Source organism: Telopea speciosissima, chromosome 6 (genome assembly GCF_018873765.1).
Source record: "Telopea speciosissima isolate NSW1024214 ecotype Mountain lineage chromosome 6, Tspe_v1, whole genome shotgun sequence".
Lineage (NCBI taxonomy): Eukaryota > Viridiplantae > Streptophyta > Magnoliopsida > Proteales > Proteaceae > Telopea > Telopea speciosissima.
The window spans coordinates 442,651-463,588 of NC_057921.1; the positions used below are offsets into that span (position 1 = coordinate 442,651).

Genomic DNA, 20,938 nt, shown 5'->3' on the forward strand with positions numbered 1-20,938 from the left:
AACTTCTGTTTGGTAATAATTTTAACATCTTTGCCTCTCTATTTTTTATACATAGTAGTACTAAGTAGTGCAACCCTTTTTGAGGGATTGTAACCAAATAAACTAGCAATGCAGGCTACAATCCAGAAAGATACTATCCCAATAACACACCAAGGTCTAACTATCCGTTGTTTTGTCGGCTCCTCAGTTACTTGATTAGCAAACCTTGTTGCCATAATAGATCAATATGTAGCTGAGAAATCAATTGGTGAATGGATCTTATTTTTTTGGGACTGCTATAAGTTTTGCCCTTGTATAGTCTCTTTCACAAACTGCCCTTGTATAGTCTCTTTCACAAAGTATCAACCACACTTTCCTTTGCCTAATACCAAAAAAGGAGGGAGCTTCTTCTATGAAGGATTTCAGGCCCACTGCCCTCTGCAATTTGTTATACAAATTCATTGCCAAGATCCTTGCTCGAAGGCTTAAAAGTGTAGTGGATATTTTAGTCAGTGACAACCAATCAGCCTTCATTCCTGGCAGGAACATAGCTGACAACATTCTCCTTTGCCATGATATTGTCAGAGGATTCGACAGAAAGAATCACTCTCCCTCTATCCTTCTGAAGATTGACATTCACAAGGCCTTCGACTCTCTCAGATGGGACTTCTTAGTCCAAGTGATGATGAAGATGGGATTTCCTTTGGTTTTTGTCAACTAGATTCAATACTGCATTTCCTCCCCTATGTTCTCTATTTTGGTTAATGGCAGCCCGGCGGGATACTTTGGTGCTTCGGTGGGCATTCGTCAAGGTTGTCCCCTCTCTCCTTATCTGTTTGCTTTTGCTTTGGAGGTTCTCTCTCAAAAAATCCAACTGTGCACCGACCAGCAGCTCATCTCTCCTTTGCCAAAGTGTAAGACTCTCAAGCTGACTCACTTAGCTTTTGCTGACGACCTTTTGATCTTTTCTAAGGCCTCCATTACTTCGCTTGAGTCTATACTGCTTTGCCTGCAACACTTCCATAAGCTTTCCGGCCTTTGCACCAATCCGGCCAAGTCTCTCTTATTTTTTGCTGGTGTCTCTGAGATGGACAAAGTAAACTTTCTTGACAAATCAGGTTTCCTTGAGGGTCATCTGCCAATCAAATATCTGGGCTACCTCTGATCCCTGCCAGGCTTTCAGCTCACCATTGCATCCCTATGTTGGACCTTATTCGGAAAAGACTTCAATTGTGGAAGGGCAAGTTATTATCTTATGCAGGCAGGTTGGTTCTTATCAAATCAGTCTTGGAGGCCTCTTACATCTATTGGTCTGGTATCTATGGCCTCCCGCGCTCAACCATCAAGTCTTTGGAATCCCTCCTCGCCTCTTTCCTTTGGAAGGGCAATGACTCTTCTAGATTTCTCCATCCCCTTAATTAGGCTTCTGTTTGCTTACCTAAGAAGGAAGGTGGTCTGGGGATCCGAAGGATTAAAGATGTGAACACTGCAGGCATCATCAAGCTAATCTGGAAGCTTACTTCAAAAAAGAAGAGCATTTGGGTTGATTGGATCTACTCGGGGCCCCTCCGTCAAGATTCTATTTGGACTGTTTCAGCATCGTCAGACTCTTCTTGGGTTTGGTGTAAGATTCTTGCCAACCGTCACTTGATGATTCACTCCATTCGCTCTCAGATTGGTGATGGTCTCTCCTCTTTCCTTTGGTTGGATCATTGGCACCCAAGAGGGGTTCTCCTTCACTCTATCACTCCCAGAACCATCTATGCCTCGGGTCTCCACAGGCTCTCCTTGGTTGCTGATATCATTGGACAGGCTGGCTGGTCCCCTCCTTCTACTTCCATTCCTGAGTTGAATCTCCTTTGGAATGACCTTCACCTCATCACCAAAAGACCTCCGGACAGAGGAGATTGTATCTGCTGGTCCTCAAACAATTCCACCTCCTTCACCACCAAAGCAGCTTGGAACTTAGTCCGCTTGAGAGGCCCCTCAGTCCCTTGGAGGAAACTTCTTTGGTTCAGACATCATATCCCCCACCACTTCTTCACTACCTAGAGGATCTTCTCGAACTGCCTTCCTACTCAAGCCTTCCTCATCAGCCGCCAGATCTCTGTCCCTCCCAACTGCTGCCTCTTTTGGAACAATATGGAAGACTTGGATCATCCCTTCTTTGGCTGCCCTACTGCTTCTGCTATTTGGAAAGGTATCCTGGCCAAATGCTGGCCTTCACCTAGAAGAATCCTTCCTTTTTCCCGTGAGTGGATATGGATTGATATGACTTTTGAAGGATCTTCCATCTGTGACTCTGTTGGCAAGATGGCTTTCTGTGTTGCCCTTAACCATATTTGGATGGAGCGTAATATCAGGAAATGGACCTCCAAATCTCGGTCCTACAACCAGATTTGGGATTCCATTTCCTTCGAAATCAAAACCATGTTATCATTTGCTCCTCCTTCTTGTATTGATTCCCCAAGGAACAGGCACATTGTTGTATCCTGGGGTCTCTCTTCTGTCTCTTTAGTCCCTACGAGCCCTCTTACTTGAGTGGCTTTTTTGTTTCTCTCCCACTTTTTTGGGGCCTTGTATTCTTTCTCCTTCTTTAGTAATGAAATTTTTATTCACCCAAAAAAAAAAAAAAAAAGGTCCAACGTTGCATAGGACTTCAAACGAATACCCATCTGCATCCAGTTTGGCAATTCATTCAGAGTTTAGCACTTTATATTTTATAGGTGTTAAAGTGTATGTCTATGTGTCTCGGTTTGTGGCCCCATGGGGGTCCATGGCTCTCTCTATCATTGGGATAAGTTAGCTAAGTAGTTTAGATTCTAATTGTTATTCTTTCCTATTTCTATTGTAATTCTTTCCTACGGTAAGTAGAATTTAGTTTTTGTTGTAATGAGTACAAGGGTATTATTGTCTTTGTACCAGTTCTGGAATGTTCCTCCTCCTATTATATATAAAGAGGCTGTGAGCACATTGTTCACAAGCCAGTATTCACAGAATTCCACATGGTAACAGAGCAGGGAGGTCAAGTGTTCCAACTCCTGGGAAGTGCATCGGAAGAGTTTTCCTGACATTTCTTCTCCCTTGGTGCTGCGTGAAGGAAATGCCACGTGAGCTCCACTTGCAAGGACCATGGGATCTTGGCCTGCACGTGCGGGGGAGTGTTGATGTATACATTTATCCTGCCCTTCCCTAACAGTTCAAGCTTTTAGGTGAAATGGTAGTGAACAGTTTCCTATTGTGATTTAGTCTTTAGTAGTAGCTAGTCGTCGTTTCCTTCCAAAAATTCCCATTGCAAAAACAATGGCTGTGAACCATTTGGGAATTTCTATGGTTCAATGGTCAACACTTTAAAGTGCCCGCATTTATATTTCTGAGCCAATTCCTATTGAGGAAATCATAAGAGCATCCAATTCTACCCAAGCGATAATGTGTACGTGTTCGGACATATGCTTTACAGCTGGTAGGGTTAGTTGTTATCAGAGTAATCCAGAACTTGTTCATTGGCAAGCTGTGAAGCGGATCCTTCGATACCTACGAGGGACCACAGACCTCATGCTCACCTACAGTGGTTCAGATTTGAGAATGAGAGGCTATAGTGATGTTGATTGGGCCAGTGATAAAGACGAGCGTAAATCCACCTCAGGGTATGCATTTGTTCTAGGAGACGGGGCTATTACTTGTTGCAGCAAGAAACAGACCTACATTGCCCTATCCATGATGGAGTCAGAGTATGTCGCATGTTTAGCAGCAGTTCAGGAAGCCGTTTGGCTCAGGAGTTTCTTGCAGAGACTTAGTGTTTCTTCCATTCAGACGACGTTGTACTTATACATTGTGACGGTACAGCCTTTCCCATGGGCTTTTACAAAAGACCCCAAGTTTCATGGGAAGGCCAAACACATTGATATTCGATATCATTACACTCGGGACATGGTTGCGCAAGGTGAAGTGGTCCTGAAGCATATCTCCACTTACAATATGCTGGTTGATCCTTTGACAAAGCCCATCGCTCGAGATGTTTACCTTGTTCACATTAGGAACTTGGGACTGAGACGGAATTGATGTGTATCTATTCTTTTTGAAACTTTGTTGGATGGATGTTTATTTGTATCTTCCATTCACATAAATATATATATATATATATATATATATATATATATATATATATATATATATATATATATATATATATATATATATATATGAGATATGTTTTGGTTGAGCAATATTGCATGTACACATTTATTTGTAGTTTTAAAGATGTCACCAGGCATTGAGTCGACCCACTCATACAGGTGATTCGCCTCGGTGCTTGAGGATAGCAAGCGAGATGGGCCAATGAGAATATATGTTATACCTGCGCCAAAAAATACATCCAAATTCTGGGCTAAATTGAAATTTCATTGGTAGGTGTTGCGGCACGGGCAACTGTCGATACTGGTGAATTTGGACTGGTGTGGTCAAGGTTTGAGTGGTCGATCAAAAGGATGGAATCTTGCCTCGATGGGCGATGTGACCACATGAAGGTGAGCATTTAATCCTTAAATATCATATGTACATGCTCCCTTTGAAGTCCTCGAAGTACGGGACAAAGCCAGGGATGTTCAGAGTGAAAACAACCCATCTTTGCTTGGGCAGTTTATCATATGGTTTTGGGTACTGAGTAAAACCACCCATAAAACCGCCCAGGCTATTTTAGCTGTTTGTGGAGTGTTTTGTTGTGGGTCCCACTTACCTTGGAAAATATGCTAGGGACTGGTGTCCCCATATCTTGTGGACCCCATCCACAACCTCTCTCCCCTTGTGGACCCTATTCACAATCTTTTTTTCCTTGTGGGATCAATGGGTGGACCCATTTAACCAAGTTTAACTCAAAAATGGGTTTTGACCTAGTTACTACCCAACCAAATAGACCTTAAGTTTCCACTTGCTATAAATAGAACCTTTTGAGCATTCATTGGTCATAACTCCTCCCATCTACCCAAAACGTGGAAGAGAGCAAGGAAGAAGGTGGGTGGAAGGGATTGGCTGAAGGCTTTAAGACCCCACCCCTTGGAGTCCTAAACGTGGAGCTCCTCTATTTTGGTCAGGTAGGCCATTAAACTCTCTTTCCTCTTCTATTTTTGGGTTTGGGGACTTGAGGTAATGGGAAGACCTTGACCTAGGGTTCCACTTGGGACCCAAGGATCAATTGGAACCTCCACCCTGTGTTTTGTGGGATCATTACTCTCTATTCATGACCCTTAAGACCCACCATCGCACCCTACTTGTAAGACTTAGGGTTTTATCTCATTACGCTTTAGATTAGGCTCTTCAAGGATTCTCCTCTTGAATGGTTGTATGGACCTAATAAGGTCTTAGGACCCTAAGCAATCTAGGGGGAAACTCCTTTAATGTCCTAATGCCCACAAACTCTCTGGGATTGAAACCCTAGGTGAAAAACCCCTTCAATCTCGGAGTAAAACTTGGTAGGTTTTACATGCGGTTTTAGGACTCTGTGTAAAACTGCCCTTAAAACCGTCTCCAATATAAGCTACTAACTTGGGAGGTTTTACCTGTGGTTTTATGTTTTTGGGTAAAATCACCCATAAAACCGCCAGGCTTAAAATCCACTGACTTGAGAGGTTTTACATGCGGTTTTAGGTATTAGGATAAAATCACCCATAAAACCGCCCATCCCCAGAACTGTTGACCACTCGACCTCTGCCCGTTGTTTCAGCCATAACTTTGTCTTTACATATCGTATCGGTGCGATTCAAGTTGTGTTATAGACTAGACTTCTAGGGATACTTTCATATGAACAAACCCTAGACCAACTTGGAGTTTAAGGTCCTCCAAAGTGGACCCAAACCTGGCTGATGTGTTTTGGCAGCAAAGGTTAGAATTAAATCTATTTATCCCGGTGACCTCAACCTAGGGTTCCACTTGGAACCCAAGGATTGGTTGCATGTCCCTTGGTAAGTCCTTGATGAGTCAATACTCATCTCTAGAAACCCTATGGACCTTTCCCCCCTAATCCAATTTGGAAGACCTAAGTTTCAAAGGCCTCAAACCCTAGGATCAAATATTGGTGATCCAATTCATTGGGTGTACAAATTTCTTAACTAATGTGTTTATTAGACCTAAATGACCAATGGCACTAACACATTATAACCTCAAGCCCTCCTTGTGATTGTATCCTAGACCTAGCGTTCTAATCTTCCAAAACCTAGGTTTGGGTATTAGTACTTTAAATCCCAAAGACCTTGGTCCATTGTCTTGGATATGGTAGTTTAACCTTAAGAAACCCTAGGGCATCCTCCCATGGCCTCTATGGTGTTATGGTTTTCCAAAAATGGAATTGGTTGGAATGATGCAAAAGAATCCAAGCTTACCTGTGAATGGATCCACGACTGTACTAACTAATGTGAATCCGTTCGAACTTTGTTTTGTTATTCTAGCAAGTAAACTTTGGGGATCCTTTGTGGGGCCTTCCTACACTTCCTAACGCCTTATTCACGTACTCCTAGGCTATTAACTTACTACGGGGAAACATCTACCATGACGGACAGTATTGTGAGTGGGTATGGGTGATTGTTTGGGTTTATATATATATATATATAATATTTCTCCCAGTTACATCATTAACTAAGCATGTTACATCTTGCATCTTATATCTATTATTTGTGAATTTGTTGATGTTTATGTGATATGATCTTAAGGATAACTATGTATGTTGGGTTTCGGTGACGGGTTATACCGGCATTGGGACCCTATGATATAAACTGCCATTGCTTGTCATATTGGTCTGTATGTGTCGTGCCGTGCTGGTACTCGGATGCTATATGGTATGGGACATTGATGCACCTGGAATACCTCTCGAGACGATAGGATTGTATGTAGTATAACTGCAACTAGGTTTTGTTCCCTATGCTACGACCCTTACCAACAAGGGTTTAGGTGTTGGGTGATCAGGGCTCCTTGTTGCCTGTGGGAGAGAGAGGCCAGCGTAGGGATGACCACTGATCATCGGGGTTTGCCTCTGAGTGGTTTTGGTGGCTTCGACCGGTGTGGGCCCCTGGTAACAACTGGTGATTCCCGAATTGTTATAGTAGCATATACCATTGACTTTGATTATGTGATAGGTGGAAATGGATAATAATTACATGCACCATGGACTATATGTGAATTATTTGTATGTGCATTCCCCATACCTTCACTGGGCTCAGTGGAGCTTACCCCTCATTGCGCAACCTTTTTAGATGTGTGCAGGTGATGCTTGAGGGTACTCTTCTGTTGGTTATGATCCGTTCGGAGTCGGTGACCTAGGACTTTGATGCTGGGCATACATTTGAGGGTTGTGCCATCTGGGGTAGATCTTCTGTTATTTTGTTTATCATTTACCTTGTATAAATTTGGTAACACTAATGTTGTTTCAGTTTCAGTTAATCTTTTGGGTTGAAATGTAATATATTTAACCATCTAACACTTAGACTTTGAATCCTTATGTTATTGTAAACGCTTCCGCTATAGTTGATCCTTTTGAAAAGATAATATTTCTTTGCTTCTGCACTCTGACATTATTATGATGATTATATTAGTTTTGACTGTGATTTGGGACACTACATTTGTGATCCTAGTGGTGATGTGGGATGACGCGTGTCATCCCAGTTACCCTTTTATTGTGAATTATCCCTTGTCGGGATGAGGGTGTGACAGTATGTGCTTGATGGCGCCTTAGTTATAACTGAGATGAGACCTCACCAGGTCGGACATGGAAGGCACCACACTTCCGAGTAGCCTGAGCGAAGCCGGATGTGAGATTTTAGGCAGGAACCATGAGGGTGACTGGCTAGAAACTTAGGTTAGGCACTTGTCCCAATGACTAGACTTAGATCCGTATGGCGTTTACTTCATGAGTGACATGCCCACTTCAATGGGAGTCACACCATAGCATACATATCAAACTGTATGTGCTACTACTAACTGATTGTGGGAGTGATTGAATGGATCCCTGCTTCGTCACTGTGTGAGCCATGTGGATCATACTTGATTGATCCCATAGTACCCTTATTACCTGAGACCATGTCATGAAGAGGAAATCCAATGACGCTACTTTGACATTCTCCTTAGGATCATGGATGATGTCGTCCAACGAGACACGATTGGGAAAGCTGTTGGAGATAGTCGAAGTGACATGAGGGGCTCAGGGTAAAGCATTCGGAATTACATCTTTGTTTTGTGACTCATTGTCGGGCAACTTGTCGTTTGGAGATTGACGCAGTCATGAGTACATTGCATACAAAGAGCCAGCACTGCTCATCATGAGGGATCAAGAGTGCTGAGTTTGGTGTAGTTGGATCTTTTGGGGTATTTCGAGGTTGTTTCTGAGTGATGTACTATGTTGGTTAGACGGAAGCTTGATATAGTACTCCTACCCATATTATCTCATTAGGTCGTCCCATTTCCTATATGAAGAGTTACACAAATTGAGCGAAACATGGATGCATAGTTGATCTAATGCGCCCATGCATGGGCGAGTGGGAGATGTTAATCGGATCCAGGTCTTGGACCCAATCCATGGCGCCTATGAGGGGTGGCTGACCCAACCCGCGAGCAAGGGGAGGGAGCCATTCACTTTATGTGAACGACTCTCTCTCCCCCCCCCCCCTTTCCTAGTTTAAGTGAAAGACTACACGTCCAAGAGGGGGGGATTTAGGGTTTTGGCTATAATAGAAGCTCTAACCCTAAGTCCCATCATAACATTAGTAACCAAGATTTGTCTCTAAGTAATTGTGTGCTTTTAGGATTCCATCTCTTTCCAAGGATTTGTGGTGTGGAGTTCTTTGTGGAGAAACCTTTCAAGATATTCGAAGATCGTAAAGGATATCGTTCGAGTTCGTGAAGCTAGTAACCAAACCCTTACGAGGTCCTCTTCCGCTGCATTCTCATCTCCGTTCAGGTAACACCCTAACGGGTGATGATTTATTTACATGGTGGACCCGTGGATTCCTTATTTGGAAGGTTATTGCTCACCTATAACTTCGAATAAGATGTTTTCTAGGCTCATTGAGCTGATTTATATTTATAATGGAGAATGGAATCAAACGCTTATTTATTAAGTCATACTACTCATTCTGATGTTTGGATTTGTCCCTCCACAAAATCTGATTCTTTCACTAATAAGAGTGTGGCAGCTTTCCTAACTTAGTCTTATGACAATAGTTTTATTATAATACTTGAGAGGAATGTCTGGAATTTTATTTGGAAGTTTAGTATTCATCCCAAGCTCAAAATCTTTCTCTAGAAGTTCTTGGCAGGTGGAAATAAAACTAAAAGGAAACATTCACATTTTTTGTCTATTGATGCTTGTTGCATTATTTGTCGTAATGAAATAGAATCTAATTGGCATATTCTTCTGCCTTGTGACTTTTCTAAGAGAATTTGTTTAGGACAAAGCATTGTAATGCTCTTTCCTTATTTCATCTTTTTAAGACATTTATTACTCCGTGTATCTCTTTTTTGGTAGAAGAAAGGCTATTCATTCATGCGCGTCCAACGCCAAACAAAGGAAAACAAAATACATAACACAGATAGATAACATGATAAACGCGAGGTTTGGATATACGATATCCAGAACCAAGGAGTGGAAACTTACCTGGTCTCACATGCCATTGACAGGGTCATCCAAGCTAAGGGTTGGTTCACAACCGATTCCTAGTAAACATGTTGTAAACACGGACGAGTTTAAGTGCATGCACATACGTGCCAATAAAGGGGTCCCCATATGTGCCGAGTAGAACTGCGGCTAGGGTATCGAAGCCGATGAAAACATCAGCAAGGTTATGGGCAAGCCCAGAGAAAGAGAAACTGTCGACATAGCTAACAATAAAGTTGGAAACATGACGAAAAGCTATGATGGTGCAGGGATCAAGATGGATGGGCATGGCTAAAAGCACCAGCTACTTTCCCACCAAGGTGACTGACAACCTGTTAGGTCCCCTTAATCCCAGGAGCCAGCTTGGCCGACAATGCACCATGCATATCCAACGCCTACTGACGATGGCAACGGTGGTAAAGAGCACAGAAACCAAGAGCAGAACTGGCCTGAGATCATAATCCATCCATCTCCGGGTACTGGTGTCGCTCAGTTCGGCAGTGGGTGTAACAACCACAGTGAAACTCCACCCTAGTGGAACGTCCACAAAGGTACTCCAACCATCGCTGGAGAGCTCAGATCCTACTTCTCTCCCATCCTCAGCATCAAAGTATTTCATGCCAATAGATGCCTCCTCTGCACCTTTTCAAGGCGGTGGAGCTGCCCAAACGTAGTTCCAATTGGAAGCACTCAAAACTGAGATCCTCATCTCCAAAACAAACGCCACCAGAGAGCTAGAGAAACACCGGAGAAACAGCACAATGAAGCCTGTGGAGGCCATGGCCACACTCAAGGCCAGATCCCTTTGGCATCCAAATGCCAAACTAGAACTGAGGAGCTCCATCATCGCACGGTAAAGGTCAATACCTTGGCCCTCGCATAGATCCGGGAGGACCAGCCCTTCTCCATGAACGAGGTTGAAATAGAGATCGATACTGTTGGGGCATCTGTTGAAACACGAGGAGCAGAGCTTGGAGGCGAAGCATGAGGAGGATTGAAAATGTTGGGGCATCTGCTGAAACTGTATGCAAGAACAGATCATGTCGACGATGGCGTCGGCATCGTCGTCAGCATCTTCATCGTTGGCGAGGTCGGTGGTCATGGTGGAAGAGGTGAGAAGGATATGGAGAAGGAAAAACGCAGGTTCAATACGCACACAAAGGCGGAGACAGAGACATGCCACAGAGGCGGAGATCAATACACGCCACAAAGGCGGAGATAGAGACACGCACTGAGGCAGAAGGAGCTAACATCCCGTTTAATAATTGGTTCCAAAAAAATTTTTACTCCGTGTATCTCTAAAGAAGATAAAGTAGTCATTCCACCTTTGGTGCGATTTCCTTCTATTTGATCTGGTTGCATAGAAACCATTCTTTTCCAGAATAAACAACCTAGTGTCCTCTATCAAAAAAACAATTTTTCTACTTGGATTTCTGATTTTTAAATTTTTTTAATCCTACTATCTTGTTACATGAGAATTCTGATTCTAAGGGGATTTCCTTAAGATTATCAAAGTTTATGCCCTAGGGATTATTCTATCATTCGTAGTGATGGCAGTTTCAATCCCTCATCAGATGAGGCAACGTAGGCTTCAGTTTCAGTTTTTTTTTCCCAACCAACAGTTTATTGTGGCTTTTGCTGATTATGATCATACAGGACTGCAAGGTACATTGGATTGAGTTTGGCTCCTCTACATGTACCAACAGGTGAACGTGCATGTGAGCCAATCACATTTTAATTTTGTTTTCATAAAAATCCCTCATCTCCTTGTAAATAGCAAAAATAGGACAGGTGGTTGACTCTCACATGTACGTTCGTACTTGCAAATGATCCATTCTCGTTTGGATTTAGGATGGAAAGAATTAGAAGCTTGAACAAATTGCAAAAAAATAGTTGATTGGACGAGTAATGTGCCAGAATCTGGATGGCCATGGAATTATTTTCATTATTGTATAGGTGAATAATTTAATTTAATACTTTTTGGTCTATAATATTACTTAAAAAGGACAGGCAAATATATATGAAGAGAATTTTGGTTAAAAAAAAACAAAGCTGATTTACCCACCTTGCAGAAGGTGACAAAGGCTTCGTTAGAGCTAAACAAACCCTTACTCTCACAAACAACTTGAAAAAAAAAAAAAGGGTTCAGAAAACCCCAAAGAGAGTGGCAATAGAGCTGAAATAGTAACTTTCTCTATATTTTTTCACATTATTACATCAATATACAAGACAGAGCTCGTTAAAGAAGAAAAAGAGTCCAACATTCTTCTGCCTTCTTCATTTCTTCTAATAATCAAATGCCCCTTTAACACCCTCTAAGCTCTCTCCCATCGATAACCTGGAAAGAAGGAAATCAGAAAACAAAACATACTGGATAAGAAACAAATATTTAACATAAACAATTAGGACCCATTTGGATGCAGGTCCACTTGGCTTTTTTTCCCCCAGGTAAAAACCACAACTGTTGGAACCTTCTGAACAATTATTCTGACAAAAAAAACTCAGAACATTTTAAGGGAAAAAATATATCAGCCTAAAACAGAATTTTTTTTTTTGGAGGGGGAGGAGGGGTGGAGAACTGGAAGAAAGCTAAAAATCCTAGGCCCTTCATTCCACACTTATCTCGAGTAATGTAACCTACTTTTTCATATTATACCCCACAAAACAGAGGAATGCAAGGACAATAGCTACTAACATAGGTGACATAACCTATGGTAGTTATGACTTACGGCTGGAATAGATCCTGCTCTTGCACCACACTTCTAAACCACAATTATCTGAAACCATAGTTTTGCTCTAAAACAAACTTTTGTAAGTGTTTGCTGGGTTCCCGAGATCTAATAATAATAAGGCTCTTCATTGAGACATTAGGAAACATTTCAAAGAAAATAGGAATGAAAAGTGAACCTGCTTAGAAACATGGAGACCACGTTGACAGATTTGAGAGAAGAAGAATACCATAAGAAAGCATGGAACTCCTCCAACTGCAGTGTATGCAGAGAATTGGGGAATGGTCAGAGGTCTTAACTAACAAACTTTTGTAATTCTTTTTGCTCTTGCGGCTGGTTTGGACGTTGACCATGAACTTATTGCTGAGCTCTACAAATTCTTTGATTGACTTTGGCGGGAGCTTTGAGGAACACTTTCTCGCGGAGCCTTTTAGGGAAGCTGGGAAATCTTTGCAGAATATGGGATCCGGGGCACCCGTCAAGATCATAGTCGATTTGAAATAATTCAAGTGATCTATTGGGTCATTCTTCCCGTCATGGAGCTCAAATGTTGGTGGTTTGAACCCTACGGGGAGTGGAGCCTTCATGATTTCGTCAAACAGGGTGCTGCCTTTGGAAAATTTCAAATCATCAATGCCCATCTGCCTTTTTAATACTTTCTGCATCTGCTCAGTGAGCTGTTTTAGTTGTTTTCTCAGGCCGCCTTCCTCTTCTCAGGACTGTAATTCTCTAGACTTCCCCTACGTCTCACTTCTTCGTGGGCTGTGAACACGGCTTACATGACCTTGATGAGGTTCTTGCTCCGTTCGGAGAGGAGATTTGCTGGGATGTCTTTGACCCCTGGGAGGGCCGGCAGGTCGGATATGTTCGATTGGCTTGCCGCTACTGCTCAATGATATTTCTGTTGAACTTCCCTGTGGCAATTGGATATGAGCGATTCGTTTGACTACATCGCGCATCAATTTTTCCAGGTTCAGAATCTGCATCTGCATAGCATCCATTCGGTCAGCAGCTACCCCAGCACGGGTGGCCTGAGGATCAATAATGAGTGGATCTCCCACCGCACGATTTCACCCATCTTCTCCTTCCTGAATTTCAACTTGCATTTCTGGAGTTAGGTGAGTACGAGTCTGTTCTTCGTTTCTACCGCGATTTGTTGTTTGCTCCTCGATCAGGGCAGAGGATGGTCTTATTGTCCTTTCACGTCAACAATGACATTCACCCTGAATAGAAGTTCCAGCTTCAAGGGCCGTCGTAGCAGAGGATCTGGTATTCACTATCGTTGGTTATAAAATTGCTTTGCGATAGTTCCCACACATGGCGCCAACAGTTGCAGCAGAAAACTGATTTTCCATAGATACGAGCTGCGCTGTGTGAGGTACCTGTGGAACACAAAGAAGAAAACACTGTGAGAGGGTCAGAGCTGTGTCCGACAAAGACTCTCCGATGCTTAAATCAGCTTCCTCGCAACTGAAGGGAATAGCAGAGCAATATCACAAGAGTGTAGAGTAGTAATTGTATTGTCCCTTGCCCTCTGAGTAGGGATGTAAGCGGATCGGATTCGGCTCGGATAATGCTATCCGCATCCAATTAGCTTTCGAACGCATTCGGATAGTACTAAACGGATATGGACACAGATACGGATCGGATATTTTATCCGTTTACATGTAAATATAGCTTTTCGGATAGCTATAGCCTATCCGTATCCATATCCATTTAGCTTTCGGACGGATTTGGATAGTGCTAAACGGATACAGACACAGATATGGAAACAGATTTCGACTATTCATCTACACCCCTACCTCTGAGGGAGGTTCTATTTATATTGGTTGCCTGGTAGCTTGGGTTGGGAGTGGGTCACTTTGGACCTAAGACTCCACCCTTGAATAGCCCTAATTCAATTTGGGTGATGGGGACCTGTGTTAGGCCTAATCCAGGAGAAACAAAACCTAAAATAGACACTGGTTTGGCCACCGAATTCAGCCCAGCCCTGAATCCGGTCCTACCTACAGTCCCAGTTTTGGTTCCTATATACTTAGGGTTGTATTGGACCTAATACATTATGTATATTGTTTATCTAGGCTATAATATCATCAGTGGTGGGGTTAAGGTGTGAGTTGGGACTCTCATTTACCTAGGCTATATCTGCAACTCCAGGTACGGGAATTTGACTTTTACTTATGGAGTGTTTACTGCTGTCTTTATGTTTATGTTTGCTACACCTGTTCATACACCATATTAATGGTTAAGGTTCATATAGGCTTATAGTTGCTTTTCTTTTGCATTAGATCTATGCATGATTCTAGGAAGCATACCATATTGCATTTGCATAATTATTATGTTCCATGATTGTTATGGATAAGATGATATTGGAACTGAATTACTACCTTCTTACTGCTGAAATATATGACATCATAATAGAATGCATTGGGTTAGGATTGGCATGAACCCAATGCTACGACCCTTACCAACAGGGGTGAGGTGTTGGATAACCCATGGCAGGTCTGAAGGGTACATACCGGAATGTCGTTCACTGTCCCAGGTCTGAAGAGTACATACCAGAATGGGAACATAGAGTAGGGTTAGCATTGAGGGTTCGTTGGGGTCTGATGTGTTCATTCTGGAACCCGCGGGTCTTCACCGTAGTAGAGTGGTATTCCTGGGTGACCAATGTCTGGTTTGCGGTCCCGGGACTGGGAATATCATACCTACTATAGTAGCACTCATACCTCTTCTGACTTAGAACTGTTGCTAGAAGCATCCTTAGTTTAGGTCATGCATCATGGACTATATGCACATGCTTGTATGTTTCCCTTGCTGGGCTCAGTGGAGCTCACCCCTGTGGATCCCTCTTCTTTTTCAAATAGTACGACTGGTTCTGAGAAACCAGATGATGGGCTTGTTTCTACTTCAGACTTCCACACCGATGAGGGTCGTACGGTGCAGGAGTTTGAAGTTCATAAGGCGTCCTATGGTTGTGATGATTGCGTGTTCGCGTGATTGGCCTGACGGAGTAGGCTATTCCTTTTTGTGTTTATAAATTACTTTTATGTAGTATAATTTACAGATACTATTACACTTTTGTCTTGTAGTACCTTGTGAAATCTATACCAATGTAATACAAAGTTCAGTTAATATAAATATCTAGTTATCACTTGATTTCTCTATTTATTGTTGCTATTATTATTGCTATTCTCTTCCGCTGCGATGATTTACTGTGTTTTGATGAACTGTGAATGGGAGTACTGCACTTATGATCCTGGAGGATTGATTGGGTGTCAGTTGGCATCCGGTCACACCATGCCCTTATTAACCGAGTAGGGGTGTGACACATAATATGTTGAGCTTCATGGATGCCTACTCTAGATATAATCAGATTAAGATGTACGAGCCCAATGTCCTCAAAACGGCTTTCCTCATCGGAGACGACCAATATTATTATAAAATGATGTCGTTCGGATTGAAGAATGCTAGCGCGACTTACCAAAGGTTAGTTAACAAAATCTTCAAATCTCAGATTGGTAAAAACATGGAAGTTTGTGTAGATGATATGCTAGTTAAAAGCATGAAATCCAAAAAACATGTAGACGATTTGGAGGAAGCATTCCAAGTCCTCAGCATTCCAAGTCCTCAGGAAATACGGAATGAAGTTAAACCCGGCTAAGTGTGCTTTCGAGGTAACTTCTGGAAAAATCTTAGGTGTCATTGTGTCCAATAGGGGGATTGAGGCTAATCCTTCAAAGATCAAGGCCATTCTAGACATGGCACCACCCAAAATAGTGAAACAAGTTCAGGAATTGACCGGCTAAATAACAGCCTTGGGGCATTTCATAGCCCGATCTAGAGACAGTTGTCTCCCCTTCTTCAAAGCATTGAAAGGGCCAAGGACTTTGTATGGACTAAAGAATGCCAGAGAGCTTTTGAAGAACTGAAGACTTATCTTGCCTCTCCACTTCTGTTATCAAAACCAGATGTAGGAGATGACCCACAACTGTACTTAGTCATATCTCCTATGGTTGTTAGTGCAATGATTGTGAGAGAAGAAGCTAAGGTCCAGCATCTGAATTACTATGTTAGTAAGGTTCTCTTGGATGCAGATACAAGGTATAAGACTATCGAAAAGTTTGCATATGCCTTGGTAATCCCTGTCCGAAAGCTCAGACCTTATTTTCAAGCTCATACCATACAAGTGTTCACCATTCACCAACCAGCCCTTGCAGAAGATATTGTAGAAACCAGATGCTTTAGGTTGTCTCATAAATTGGTTGCGGTAGAGCTAAGTGAGTTTGATATCCGTTATCTTCCTCGCACAGCCATAAAAGCCCAGGTATTGGCTGATTTTCTAGTAGAATCAACCGTACGCCATAGTTCAAAATCTCGCGAAATCTTGATCGAGATTTCGAGAATTTCGATCCCCTCGAAACGAAATGACCCCTCGAATCAAAAAAATACAAAATTTCGATCGAAATTCTCGAGATATTGAGATTTTTTCAAAATCTCGCGATATTTTGAAAATCTCGAGAAAATGCTTTATATAAAATACCATGTTTCAATAGTCTCAGTCGAAATTTCGACCGAGACTAAGAAACAGAGAGCATTTTTCCTCTTTTGCTTGGTTTTTGAAGGTTTTTGCTCATTTCTTCTTCAATCTTCCACTTCCCACTTGAATCCTTGCCGCATCTACGCCGGAATCACTTGGAGAACAAACTTCTTAGCACATCTGTGAAGCCTTTCCACTATTCCAAGTAAAACCATATTCTCAAAATTGATTTTTTTTAGGGAAATGCTTGATCAACATGTTTGTTTGTGATGAAATAAATATATGTTAGACACCGGAAACCGATCTACGGCTTCACGGTGTTGAAATTTTTTTTTGGGATATATATTATTTATTTATTTTTCTACTTCAAAATTTGGATTTATTTACAACAAAAATCAAAAAATAATAGGGGTTATGTATATTGTATGGTGATGAATTAAATATATGTTAGACACCATTGGCTGATCTATGGCCTCATGGTGTCAAAATATTTTTCTGCCAATAATTAATTATTTTAATTTTCGAAAATTATAAAAAATATTTAAAAAATTCAAAAAAATAGCAAAAAATAAGAAAAAATATGAGGTTTTTGTTTTAAAATTACTGAAAAATATAAAAGTAAATTGTACATACTTCTTATTTGCTGCCCATTTACATATCTTTTCGATTTTGTTGTGCTAGGCCAATATTTATTTGAAAAATATTTTTAAAAATTGTTTTTAAATATGAGAAAAATATGAGGGTTAGGGGAAAAATACTAAATAGTTATATACTTATATACTTGTGTTAGTGCTCTTAAATCTTAATTCTTAAACATTTAAACTAAAAGAATTGATGTGCTTCAGTGATTAATGAATTGTCTTTTATTCATGCAACAGTAAACTAGTCTGATTATGACGAACCGTGGTAAACGACAGAGCCAGAGGCAAGAGGGGCAGAGGCAGCCGGCCCAGACCCAGGGGGAGGGGAGCACACCCAGGCGCATTAGGGGTGACATTGCATGGTTGCATGGCACTCCAATTGATGGGGATAAAAGAAAATCCCAATGCAACTATTGTTACATGCAGTTTTTGGGAGGTGGTGCCACTAAACTCAAACAACATCTAGCTGGGAATTCTCTTGAAGTGGTCGCATGTCATATGGTCCCTGTGGAGGTATCTAGGGCTGTCATTGATTACATGAAGGGAGGGAGTAAAAGGAAGGCTCAGAGGGAGAAGGCAAAAGTAGATCTTGAGGAAGCAGTGAGGTGTATAGCGGGAGGCCAATCAAGCCATCGTGATGATGATGATGATGACAGTGATGATGTTTATGTTCCTGATGATATAGAGACTGAGCAAGAGGCTAGGGATTGGAGACGAGCACAGATGATGAGCAGAGCCAGTTATCATGAGGATCAGGAGAGAGTCGAGAGACAGAGAGTAGGTGGTAGTGGAGGAGCTAGTACCTCTAGAGCTGGTGCTAGTGGTAGTGGAGGAGCAAGTACAAGTGGAGGAGGTGGGTTGCCTAATCCCTTTAGGAGATCACAGAGTACGAGGGCAGCCCCCCCTCCGCCTCCACCACCACAAGATGATCAAGCACTTCACCAAGCACCTGGTGTTTATAGAAAGAAAGGCAACAAACAACCAAAAATCAAGGGAGCATGGAAAAATCTGAAGGGGATGGTGAAGGAATCTATAGCTAAGTGGATGTTATACCACACCATCCCAGCAAACACAGCACAAGGCCCCTTTTATCAGACTATGATAGATTCCATTGCTGAGGCTGGCCCAAGGTATAAGGGGCCCACCCCATATGAGATTATGAATGTGTATTTGCCCCAACAGAAGAGAGAGCTTGTAGACTACATCAATGAAATGAGGAGGCTGTGGGAGAACTATGGGGTGACCATAATGTGTGATGGTTGGACTGGTCCTACAAGAAAGTCTATCATCAACTTTATGGTGTATTGTGATGGGAGGACAGTCTTTCTGAAGTCTGTTGATGCATCCAAGGAGAAAAAGGATGCAAAGTATATCTACAAATTGCTTAAGGAAGTGGTAGAAAATGTAGGAGTGGGGAACGTTGTCCAAATTGTAACGGACAATGGAAGCAACTACAAGAGTGCCGGTGAGAGGTTGATGCAAAACAATAAGTACCGGTTGTTTTGGACTCCATGTGCTGCCCATTGTATAGACCTCATGTTGAAGGACATGGGAAAGATCAAATTGGTACAACATGTTGTGGAAAAGGCAAGGCAAATGACCAACTTTGTCTACAACCATGGGTTTGCACTAAACCTCTTGAGGGAGAAGTGTGGGGGTGAATTAGTGAGGCCAGGCATAACTAGATTCGCCACCAACTACATTGCACTCAAGAGTATAGAGACCAAGAAGTCTGGACTGAGATCAATGTTTGCTTCTGAAGACTGGTTCAACTGGAATGGGTCCAATACCCATGATGGTAGGGAAGCACAAGCTACAATTTCATCAGATGACTTTTGGTCTAAGTTGCATAAAGTGGTACAACTTCTGGACCCAGTGGTCTAGGTTTTGCATATAGTTGATTCTGCTATCAAGGGACCAACCATGCCACATCTATATGCTGCCATAGACTTGATGAATGAAAGTGTTTACAATGCAAATCCACGAGGTAGCAAACACTTTCTCAAAATTATCAAGGAGCGTTGGGAAAATCAACTTATGCATCCACTGCATAAGGCTGGTGAGTGTACACTCTTTGTTTTTTATGCAATTACATCTTTTAAAGTTAATTTGAAGGATATATTACTAACTAGTCAATATGTAATGTCAATTTCAGCATATTATTTGAACCCCAAGTACCAATACAGTCATAGGCTTGGGTTGAATAATAGTCTTATTGACGCAGTCAAAGAAGTAGTTGCCAAGTTGGAGCCGAATAGTAAATTACAGGCGATATGCAACAATGAGGTGAGTCTTATAAGTTATAATTCATTTGGAATTACTCAATTCAATACTAAATAGTAATGAGTCATTACTAATTTTAAATATTTTCCAAATGATTATAGTTGAAGACTTTTAGGGATGCATTGGGAAGTTTTGGAACCGAAGCGCACAGAAGGCCGGACACGCGGTGATGCCGGTACTCATTAGTCATTACTTCATTAGTCATTACTCAATTCAATATCTTATTCTTTTGAAATGAAGGTGACATGTTTCTTTTGTTGTAATGCAGCTGAATGGTGGGTGTTGTATGGGGGTTCGGCAAACAATTTAAGAAAAATAGCAATCAAGGTTCTCTCCCAGACATGTTCAGCATCTGGCTGTGAACGGAATTGGAGTACATTTTCTCTCATCCACTCCAAGAGGAGAAATAGATTGGGTTCTGAACGTCTCTCTGACTTAGTGTATGTGCATTATAATTTGAGGTTGAAGATGCAACACATACGCATGGGACAAAAGGGTATCAGGGAAAATATCGATCTCGCCGACATTTTCCAGGTGGAGTCAGATGATGAAGATCCTATTGTTGATTGGGTGAGGGATAGAGGTGAGCCAGTGTTAGATCAACCTGGAGGTAGACCTGACCCCATGATAGCTGAACACATAGAAGCTGATGTGGATGACTTCATGGCTGCTGAGGGTGAGGTACATGCACGGGACGCATCACCCATACCGTTCCAGTCTACTGGTGGTGTTGATGAGGAGGATGAAGATTGGTCTATGTCATCTGGTGGAGATGGTGGTGGCGGAGATGGTGGTGGTGGTCCTGGTGGAGATGGTGATGATGGAGGTGATGATGAAGGTAATGATGGACATGATGATGATGGTGATGGTGGTCAAGCATATGAGGGAACTCGAGTCCCGTTTGTGGTACAAGAGCAGCAAGAGGCAATCCGTGCCCCCACCGGCCCCACACCAGCCACACGGCCCACATCGTCCACCTCGACCTACTCGAGAAAGCAGCATGACCAGTCCCGTCCTGGTGGTCGTGGTAGTGGTACTAGTAGGCAGGCTGAGCTTATGGACATTGATGCCCTATCTGGCTCTGTTGGTGGACTGAGTATTGGCGATAGAGACAGTAGATCGAGTGGGC

The 20,938-nt window shown here is 42.2% G+C and overlaps 2 protein-coding genes across 3 annotated transcripts in view; one reads left to right on the forward strand and one right to left on the reverse strand.

The window, feature by feature from the left end:
* Positions 1 to 3,408: 3,408 nt before the first annotated feature.
* On the forward strand, positions 3,409 to 4,041 carry LOC122664427 (secreted RxLR effector protein 161-like). The gene has a single exon (XM_043860236.1). It carries the CDS (start codon positions 3,409 to 3,411, stop codon positions 4,039 to 4,041), a length of 633 nt encoding a protein of 210 aa, XP_043716171.1.
* A 7,643-nt stretch (positions 4,042 to 11,684) lies between these two features.
* The window catches only part of LOC122663860, a 63,164-nt gene continuing 53,910 nt past the window's right edge, over positions 11,685 to 20,938 (reverse strand). For both annotated transcript variants that reach the window (XM_043859514.1, XM_043859515.1), the window contains exon 5: positions 11,685 to 11,954. In XM_043859514.1, the coding sequence (XP_043715449.1) occupies positions 11,903 to 11,954 (52 nt within the window). In that variant the 3' untranslated portion in view covers positions 11,685 to 11,902. The remainder of the gene's footprint in view (positions 11,955 to 20,938) is intronic.

Excerpts from the sequence above, each read along its gene's own strand:
- LOC122664427 (XM_043860236.1), top strand. The coding sequence starts at position 3,409 with ATGTGTACGTGTTCGGACATATGCTTTACAGCTGGTAGGGTTAGTTGT.